General features: G+C 34.3%; 1 protein-coding gene across 1 annotated transcript; it reads left to right on the top strand.

The window, feature by feature from the left end:
• The first annotated feature begins 6,205 nt into the window (after positions 1-6,205).
• On the top strand, positions 6,206-6,710 carry LOC141827573 (uncharacterized). Its single transcript, XM_074714857.1, has one exon. The coding sequence runs from the start codon at positions 6,398-6,400 to the stop codon at positions 6,605-6,607; it is 210 nt and encodes a 69-aa protein (XP_074570958.1). The 5' UTR covers positions 6,206-6,397; the 3' UTR covers positions 6,608-6,710.
• The last annotated feature ends 4,305 nt before the right edge of the window (positions 6,711-11,015 follow it).

Raw genomic sequence — 11,015 nt, 5'->3', positions numbered from 1 at the left:
CATCATATTATAAATAAAATTCAAATACATATCACCTACAAATACAATGCATATATTTGTATAAATAAAATAAATAATGATAATATAAAATTAATGAAAATAATTTAAAAGATTGAATATCATACCAAATGAGGAATAGATAAAATATCATTTCATATGTACTAATAGTCTTTACTTACCATCAACTGTAAAATATATTTCATATTTATTTAAAATTTTAATAACACAATAAATATTAAAAATTAATAATATTTCACTAAATGGTTAAAATCATATTAGATGATAACGTGAAGCTATCATTCCTCCAAATATATCCTTAAACTTTTGTAAAAATATCATAAGATCTAATTAAACTCTCTTTTAATTTTAGGGTAACTAGTATTTATATTTCATACTAATTTGGTCTTAGTGTCTATCTTACTACTATAATATTTGGATCCATACTATAAAGCACTCCTTTTGCCACAATTTTTATCGAATCAAATAAACTTTTGATCAAGACAGAACAACCAATTTATAGAAAAGTGCAAAATATATCTACCTCAGGTTGAAATTTAAAATGAGATTTCCTATTAGTTCAGAGTTTAGAAGTCATTCCTATTATAAATAATAGTTAGTTACAAATTATAGATAATAAAAAGTCAATAGTTAAAAATAAAAAAGAAATACATATCACCATATATCATTCAAACACAATATATTAAAAGTTCATTCTACTAGATAAAACTCAAGTTGTTAATATTATATTAAAAAAATTTATAATGATAAGATCTGGATTATATAACTGGTAATGAAGAAAGCAGGATAAAGATGTGATGACTAAAAGAAACCATATGAATATAAAATACCTACTCAGTGATATAAACAACTTAGTTATTATGTGTTCATGTGTTCTCTAGTCATATGATATATATAAGCTACTTAAGTATGAAGTGTTCATCATACATCTTTTTGTTCTTAGTGATTACATTGCTTCTTGAATTTTTAAATTACATTATGATTAGTTTCATTTCTTGCATCAGTTGCTTTTTGAATGATCTTCAATAAGATGCTACAAGGTTTGTTTTTCAAGTAACTCTTGAGTGACAAGTTCATGATAGTTATTGTGTCACTTTGGCATCACAAGGGCAATTATACTCACCAAGTTGACATAGTAAATGAATTATTTAGTCACCTATCCAAACTTTTGTCGAATGCTCAGAAACTATTTTTCAAAAATGAACTATTAGTATTTTGTCAAGCTTATTGCTGAATGCTTATATAATGTAAATGTCATTCAGAAAACAACACTTATCTAATTAGAACATTACTCATAAATTCTTAGTTGAAGTCAATGTCTCAATGGTAATAAGCACATCAAGGGCTTTATCCTAGTTGTGATGGTTTATACTATTTATGTACTAATATACATGTCATTCTGCATTTATTCTGTGCTATCTTCTTTTTTTCTGATGTTACATTTTTTTCTTCTTGCAGTTTATGTTTATCAAGTTGAACTCCACTGCATATTGTAGTAGTTCAAATGCCAGCATTGAGGATGAAGAGAATACTAAGAAAGGGATTTGTAGAATTGCACAATGTTTATGTTGCTCAAAAGCACACGCGAGGCGGCCGTTGCCTCGGTAGGCGATGAGCTAGTGACCGCTTCGACATGCAGATGCTGCCTCGTCTAGGCAACGAGTCCCCCATTCATCCTTCGACTGATTCGCGGGACCGACACTCGTTGGGATTCTATTTGAATGAGAAATAAGAAATTTAGAGTTACCTTTGAGCTCCTTGAGGTGTTTACCTTGTGACTTCTTTTACCTCCTCATTTGTTATGTCTTGTGTATTAATTAATCCTACAATGCCCTTGCAAGCTACTGCAGGTGCATAGAAATTGGTTTTGGGTCATTCACACAGGTTAAGTTCGAAGCGAAGGCTGTTCTCTGATTGCTCAGAAAAGGCGTCGGCCGGTGGCTGGTAGCGACGACAACAGAGATGCACAATGCGGATGCGGGGAGCGACGACAGTGAGCACACGGGTGAGGGAGCAAAGAATCGAAGCTGAATTAAAAATATTTTATTTCTTTATATAAATAATCAAAAATGATATTTTATTTTTAAAAATAACTCTTTTTAATATGTGTGATTACAAATATATATTTTAGATTAAATCTAATTAAGAAAGTATCATGATAGACTTTATTTCTAATAATGTTATCATGACGAATTAGATTTAGTAGGGATTATAGATGTAGTTGCTGAGTATATAGAGATTCAAACACTATATATGAATACTCAAATTAAATAGGGTCGTCTCAATATTTTTTAAGATCTAAAAAGAAAAAATATTTAGGTTTTAATATTTTTTTAAAAATTAAATATTAAAATAATTTTATATAAAGATATTTATTTTTATTAGTAAAATTTAAAAGAATAGTTAGGTACATCGTAAAAGATTATTTTTGTGATTGAAAATTATGACTAATAATTACACCGTAATAATTTTATCATTGCATTAAGTTTCACTTTTTATTTGTAAAATTGAAAGCAAAAATTCTCCTAAACTTTCAAATATAATTTGTTAAAAAAATAATATATTTATCTAATAAATATTTTTAATCAACTAAATAAAGTTAAATTTGGCCAATACAATAATATTAACAATACTAATTAAATTTGACCATGAATAATAAATTATTATTATAATAATAATTAACATACATTTTAATTTTTTATTGATTAATTTTAACTTCAATATATTATCAATCAAATTTATTTGCTGAAAATATTTAATTAGTAGTCTTTTCGTGAAGTGAATTATAAGAAAGAAAGTGTGATGAATATGTTGGCACCCGTGCGAATTAGAGGGGATGAATAGTTTCGATCGCTTAATTTTAATTTTGTGCTCATCTACAAAAGATTAATACACATCAAAAATAAAAATATATAATACACGAAAATACAAACATAAGACAAACTGATTTAATTGATTCACCACCTCCCAAAATGACTACGTCTACGGTTTAATCCTAATGACTATCTCACAATTTTTCTCATTCTCGAATACCTTCTGGAGATAGAGAAGCCTCTTACAACACCTATTGTATACAAAGCAACACATAAACAAAATTAGAGATAGAAATAAGAACGGTGTAAATACAACATGTTACAAGAATGATCTTCACTTTAGACTCTTTGTTGTCGCCTTGGAATGTTTCTTGATGGTAGGAAATGCAACATCACTTCGTCCCAATCTCTCAAGAATTGGCTCAAAAAATCTCCTCGAAAGCTTTCTTTTATAGCCTTTAGGTTGGAGTTGATTTCTGTCAATTAGTTGATTGATCTTACTAATTAGTCTATTGATCTACTATAAATTCGAACGTTACTTTGACTTGTCAGTTTAACGGCTCTATCCATCTCAACATCAATCGACTACTCATTATTACCATGAGTTGATTGTTGCTTAATTAATTAAATCTTGCAATCAAATCAAGATGCTTCTATTCGGTTCTTAATTGACATTAGTCGATTATATTGATACTCATCATTAATCGATTGATGCATCAGTCGAGTTTTTCAATCAATTTTTAAAACTTTTGTTCGTGGTTATAATGTCATTAGTCGACTAATCAAACTCATCAGTCGACTGATGACATTAGTTGAGTTTTTCAATCTATTTTTGCAATTTCTATACGCTATAAACTGTAATTAGTCGATTGTTATTGTAGTAATTATTGATCATCAACACTATATACTGTAGCAACTATATTTTTGAGATTTTATAGTTATTAGTCGATCAATATACTTTATCAATCGACTAATACTCTTATTTTAGTCTTACTAAAGTCGAATTCTCATCTTGTCCGATATCCAATTGATTTCAACCTACCATGACTTTCTTTGTTCGACATCCGATCAACCTTGACCTGTCAAGATTTCTCGTTGCCTAGCATTTGATCAACTTTGATCTGTCGAGAATTTCTCATTGCTTAACATTCAATTAATCTTGATCTGTTAGGACTTCATGCCTTATACCAACTCTTTGTTGGATTTCCAACCATCAAATGTTTGGTCAACTATGATCCACTTGGATTTTCTTCTTGTGTCAACTCTATGTTGGACTTTCAACCGTCAAGTGTTCGATCACTCATAACCCACTTGGACTTCCCACTTGCCAACTCGCTATTAACTTTCAATCACCAAGTGTCCAATCAACCGTGACTCATTTAGACTTTCCGTTTCGTGTCAACTAACATATTGATCAATTATCGAAACTCAATTTGAATCAACTCGAGTTTGGTCAACCTTGATTAGAGGTCGATTGCATCAATAGAATACTTGTAGAAAAGCAAAGGTATAATAATAATAATATAAAACTGATGACAGAGGAGAAGAGAATACTTGTGAAGAAGCAAAGGCATAATAATAACAATATAAAAATTGATGACCAAGGAGAAGGAAGATAGAGAAAAAAAATAAAATTTAGAGAGAAATAATATTAAATATGCTTTTAAACTTAAAAAAATTTATAAAAAAAATATCAATTACTAGTAAATATAACTAATAAATATTTTTAATTTACTAGATAGAACAATAAATCAAACTTTAATCAATAAAAATTAAAAATTATTAATCAAATTTTGATTAAAAAATTATAAATTATCAATAAAATCTAACTTTAACAATAAAAAAAATTAAAACTACTTGATCAAATTTAATTTTGACTAGTAAGAAATTAAAAATAATCGATTAAACTAATTTTGATCATTAAAAAAATTAAAAATTACTTAACTATAGTCAATCAAAAATTATAAATTATAGATAGTAAAAAATTAAAAATTATCCATCAAATTTAATTTTAACTAATAAAAAATTAAATTTATCGATCAAATCTAATTTCGATCAATAAAAAATTAAAAATTATCAAATAAATCTAATTTTACTAATAAAAATTTGGATTATCAGTTAAAATAAATCTCAATTAAAATTTATGTTAATCAATAATTGTATATATTTACCAATGAAACTTATATGTTTCCAGCGGCCCTAAGCCATGAGCCGGCCAGACACTAAAATATATCATCAATATTAAAATTATAATAATAATTTGTGATGAAGTTTAAAAATTAAAATTCAACTAATTTATAAATATTACCATATATGTGGCATATGTTTTAAATTTTAGATTTTATGTCGATTACTAGATTAATTATAAAAAAATAATTTAATGTATGAAGCTTCCGTTAATATGAGATCTCAGAAAATGATCACATCATATTAGATTTATCGTACGCAGTTTTACCTTTGCATCGCAAGGGATTATTTCGCAACTCGAATATGTAACTATAAAATCACACAATAATAACTTTATCACAAGCACTTAAAAGGAGATGAATATAAGTTAGGTATTAGAAAAATCACGAGCACTTAACCCAATGTCATCCCTAATTCGAACTCCCTATCTGACCATCCCGTTGAGTTCTATAGAGATTGGCCAATCGACTTAATTCAACTAAATCAATCAACTCAACTGAATCATATAACCTTCCCAATCCACTTGGACCATCTAGCTCACCCAACTTGACAACTTACTCAGTCTGACTCACTTATGGTTTGCTAATTGGATAGACAAGTTCACTATATGTTGTTCAAATTAATTAGTTTGCCCAAATTGATAGGAACTAGTGATCTTAAAATTGTTCAAAGCTTGTCTACTATTCACCCCACCATACATCTCTTGTCTGTATATTTGAATTTACATCTCTCCGGCTCTAGGGGAGCCGCTGAGATGGTGAATCCACTTTTTTTTTTTAATCGTTCAAATTAATTCTTAAACTTAAAATCTTATTCATCCCAAATATATATGAGCAAAACAAGAAGAAGAAAAACTCTACTAGCTAGCTAGAACCAAATTAACTGATCAAATTAAGTTACTACATATCTCAAAACCTGATCAATGAGCTGAATTAAGCTATCAACCCTCTGAAAATTATCGTTTCAGTAGAGTTAAATCGAGCTGAATGATAGATTCCTTAATAATTAATCAACGGAGTGAAAACGAAGACAAGTTCCATCATGAGTCATTGTTTAATAAGAGGTATTGCAAGTCTATTCAACTCATGGTCCCATGCCATGGAAGACTAGCTCTCAAAAGCCACAACCACTCGCGTCCTCATCCTGATCCATTTGCCCATTAAAATTCCATATACAAGCTCATGCTTAGCGTCATGCCATGGAGAGGTTGACCTCACCACACTCTACTTAATGCTCTATACATCATTGGCCTTTTATGCATTTTCCTTTTAATTCCAGCTTCTCGATCGTTTCTCTCCTTCTTCCTCGATCGATCCGTCTGCTTGGCTAGCTAGCTGCTAGCTGCTTGGAGTTCTGTTAGTGGCCTGTGGCCAGATCTGATGGCGGATTGGGGGCCGGTGTTCGTGGCGGTGGTTCTCTTCGTGCTGCTCTCGCCGGGGCTGCTCTTCCAGGTTCCGGCCAAGGGCCGGGTGGTGGAGTTCGGCAACCTGCAAACCAGCGGTATGTCCATCTTCATCCACTCCATCATCTTCCTCGGCCTCGCCGCCGTCTTCATCCTCGCCGTCGGCGTGCACGTCCATTTAGGCTGATTAATCACCATTAATTTGGTATGTGCTGATGGTTCTGTCATCTGTGGATGGAGTTTTAAGCTTGTGTACTAAGTCAATTAATAAGGTGCTGAAATTAAATTAATGAACAGCTTAATTTTTCCTTTTTTTGATTGGATGCATGAAAAATATTGGATGACAGGAGCTTAATAAATAATATATAATTAATTAGGTTCCTTATTTTACTGCGTGCCTAACTGTGCTAATTAATTAAACTGTGTTATAAATTAAATGAACTAAATGGGACTGATTGAAAAGGAAATGAAATATATATATATACACAGCTATCCTGAGCACCGAGCACCCGTGAGCACTTCCATCCCGGCCGTTCATCCGATCGCGCGCTCAATCTCAGCCGTCCAAAAAATTGCGATTGCACAGTGTTTCTCCTCGGACCTCCGCCGCCCGTTCATCGTCGTCCGACCACCGTCGGCCGCCGGACCGGGCCTGTTGGAACCGCAACTCGCCGGCGGTCCGGAGGTGGCCGGATTCCGGTCGCGATTCGGCCGGAATCCGGCCGAATTCCGGGCGACAGCGGCGCCAGCCACTGCTGCAGTGTTTCGGCCGGAATTCCGACCGGGTCCGGCCCAATCCGGTCGAAATTCGATGCCGGAATGTGCGCCGTCGAGTTGCGGTTCCAACGGATCCGGTCCGGCTGCCGGCGATGGTCAGACGGCGATGAACGGGCGGCAGAAGCGCGCGAACGTCGGAGGAGTGCGCACGGGGTGCGTAATAACCGGTGCCGAACTGTATATATATATATATATATATATATATATATATATATATATACAAAGTTTGTGGTTGTTAAGCTTTATTGACTAATTAAGTCGCTAATGTTGTTGGTGAGCAACTATCATGAACACAAGCCAAAACATCACTGTCGTCGTTCTCGCATTGCTCTAATTGGGAGTATTCTACGACTCAATGATTAAAGAGGAGGGAGTGAATAGACACAAAATAATTTTTATTATTTAATTATACTCATCTTTATAATTTATTAATTGTATGATAAAAATAAATAAATAAATAAGTATAATAATACACAAATCAAATTTATGTGATTTCAGAAATTCTAATCCAATTTAAGGGAAGTGGTGTAATACTTAACCATTTTTATATTATTCCTAGATTACGGTTTGATGAGTTAACAAGATAGAATAATAGAGATGATGATGTTGAAGATCTTGGAGAGATAGAAGATGTCAAAGATATTTGTAATACTTCGATGAAAGTTAAGAGGAGCACCGAAGGAGCTCGGCATGACCACTCTAATGCTCAAATTAGGATTGAGACTTAACCAAAAGTAAAATAGAATAATGAGATCGATGGAAGAGCCAAAAGTTCTCAAACCGAGCTAATAAGATTTAGTTGGCTCTTTGACCTCCATTAAGTCTTAACTTTTGACCTATACCTGAGCTTGGCTATTGACTTGACTCTACCACGCACGATTCCTTTTCTTTTACTATATCACAAGCCTCTCCTTTAATTCTAATTGAAGGAGATACAAATTCGACTGATTAGATTGATGGGATCCTAGCCTAACCATCGAACCGTACCTAGGGCAGATGTGGTATCAATTAATTGCCCCCCTTAGTGGGTGTGTTTGGGAATATGCATGCTATGTGACATTAACATGAGAGATATGTATGACAACGTATCATGTCTAGAGTTGATTTGTCTTACTTGCACATAAATACAATCGGTATGCAATTGACATGTGTCTTGAGCATTGAAGATTTGTTAGAAGCCCATCACTATCGATTCATGTGCAGGATCCAACGACTCTAGGGCAAATAACCTGCATGTAGAACAACAGCTATTGTTGGAATTCTCAACAGGGTCAGTGATGAAGCGATCACTGCGTTAAACGAAGTTTTTATCTTCTACCAGCATCTGATCAATTTTTTTGACTTTTTCTCCTATGACCATTCAGTTTGAAACCATACTGAAAGCTACCATCAACAAGTGGATGAGGAAACCTATGCCTGAAGCAAAAGGATGCAACATCCTTACTATCTAGCCATCGAGCGACTAACAAGAGGCTCGATCTTCAGAGCTAATAGACAGCATGACCATAGCTATATAGGGGTCATCATCCTAACCTCTAATAGTTGAGGTGTCTGAATCGTCAAAAGAGTCATGACAGATGCCAAGAAATAGATCCCGCCTTCAAGAATCAGTCACGAAGATGAACACGCCAATGGTCGCCTCCCCTAGTCTTCAAATGGGGATTGAAGTCCCTCCAGTCGGATCAAGTGCCCTTCTACTTCATCTTACAAACTGCCCCAAATCATCAACTCGTCGACTGATGACGGAGGAGGCCGAACCTGAGAATGTAGTTTCTCAGCTAGAGGTCGTAGTAGCTGAGGTAATAACCTTAATCAACGACATGGCCAAGATAAGACACAACATTCATGAAGCGGCGAGACAACAATCCTTCGCTGGGCTGGCGAAGGCCATGATAAAGGATTTTACAAGGGTAAGGATCCATGAAGAAAGGTAAGCCTAACCTCCGGGTGAATTTATATATAACTTAATTGATCTTGTAGGTATGGGCTAAGGCATTTGAATTCACTGTCCAAGTATCGGATGCCCTCTAGACGTAATTACAATAGATGTCTTGAATAGCCGAATTAGAGGCTTGGTTGGCCTCCAGTCATGAATCAAAGGGGGCAGCGGCAAAGATGAAGAGGCTCCAAGATGTGCTTCAAGCCTAGGCAAAGTAACTACTCCTGCGACACCAAGAAGTAGAAGCTCTTTAAGTTGAAATGGCCTTGTTGAAGGGTCAATATAATGCCCAGGTGAAAGAATTAGGTCGTGTTATATTTGAGAGGTGTCCTAAGGCAATCGCCTTATGATTATACTATTTATTGGATAAATAAAAATTTACTATTTGAGTGTATATTTTCTATGTGTTTGATTAGATCTTAAACTCATTTACTGAATGTCCGCAACATGATTTATAGCATGAGAGAATTTGTGATTGAATCACAACTAGTGAGCATATCTATATGTGCAATTATGAATGTATTAAAATTATCCTTAGTCGAGCAATTGATGAGCACGGACGTTATCGATTCTGTTAAGACTAGCACATTTTAAACTCATTGGTTTACTAAGCAATTGATCTCACTGGCTAGGAGACATTGGATGTTGAAAGTTAAGCATAGATGCTAGTTAAAGGTAATTAGTTTATTGGAATGACCTTCCTTGAGACTTCATATGGTTCTAAACATATATCAATGAAGATCTCGATGCAGCATAAGTATGAGTTTTCTTTGACTTGTGGTATTCAAGTCACCTTGGTCATGGAGGTTTATACTTTGACATCTTAAACAAACATCTCCAAGGAGGTATGAACCCAGGATGATTGGGCATAAGTCAAAGTGCCCGAAGGCATTTGAATGACTCACACAGGTTGCACCGCTCTTTGTAAAAAGAGACGTATACCCTGCGGTGACTTGTTAGGATTGTTACTAAAAGTCTATGGCCAAAGCATCACATGTCAAGAGTATGACACTCTTGGACACATGTACAAGTAACTTGAATCCACATAACAAGAAGGTAAGTTTGGGCTAGGTGTGGCGTAGCCAGCTTAGTGGAACTGATACATATAGACTATGTCTTGAACCAAGCGGGTATAAGACAGTGAAAGAAATAAGACACGACTTTATTATAGCTACTGAAGGGTTTAGAAATTATTCTGGAATCAATCATTGATTTTTCAATCAATTGGAGATCATGATGTACTACTAGGTGTCACTCATGATCGTTCTCATAATTAATGATTAATTACGGATGACCAACATAACCAGGAACCTATTGGGTCACACGCACTATAAGTTTTCTGAATGACTTAAAACGAGTTTAAGAATTTGATTCTCAGTTTGAGAGAATGAAAGTTTGGTTGGGTTAGACAAAAGGCAAAATGATAAACTTCGTCTTATGAAGATGAAATAAATAAAATTGGTTTGGTTCAAATCGGAGGTGATTTGCTTATTGAAACAAACGATTCAATTTTAAACCAAATTGAACCAACTTAGTTTGGTTCATGATTGAAGATGTTTTGATAAAACAAAAGCAATGATGGGCTTCGTCTTGTGAAGACGAAATGAACAAAATTAATTTGGATCAAATCGGAGGTTGTTTGGTTATTGAACCAAGCGATTTAGTTTTGAACCAAAATAAACCTGGTTTGCTACAGTGACTTGAGGTTGAACCTGGTTCGGTTCAGCCCTTCTCTTTTTCCCTCCGGTTCATGCTCGCATGCTGACCTGGTTCGCCGCTCGTCTTGCACGCTTGCGCGACTCACGATTTCTCCCTTGCGGCGCCCAATTCCGTCGGAACCGATGAACGCTGTCATGATCCCACGTCCGGTGGCAAAAAA

Source organism: Curcuma longa, chromosome 4, assembly GCF_044706935.1.
Source record: "Curcuma longa cultivar G26 ecotype Majalengka, Jawa Barat chromosome 4, ITB_CL_G26_1.1, whole genome shotgun sequence".
Taxonomy (NCBI): domain Eukaryota; kingdom Viridiplantae; phylum Streptophyta; class Magnoliopsida; order Zingiberales; family Zingiberaceae; genus Curcuma; species Curcuma longa.
Note: the sequence above shows the minus strand (reverse complement) of the source record. Positions and strands in the feature narration are given on the sequence as shown.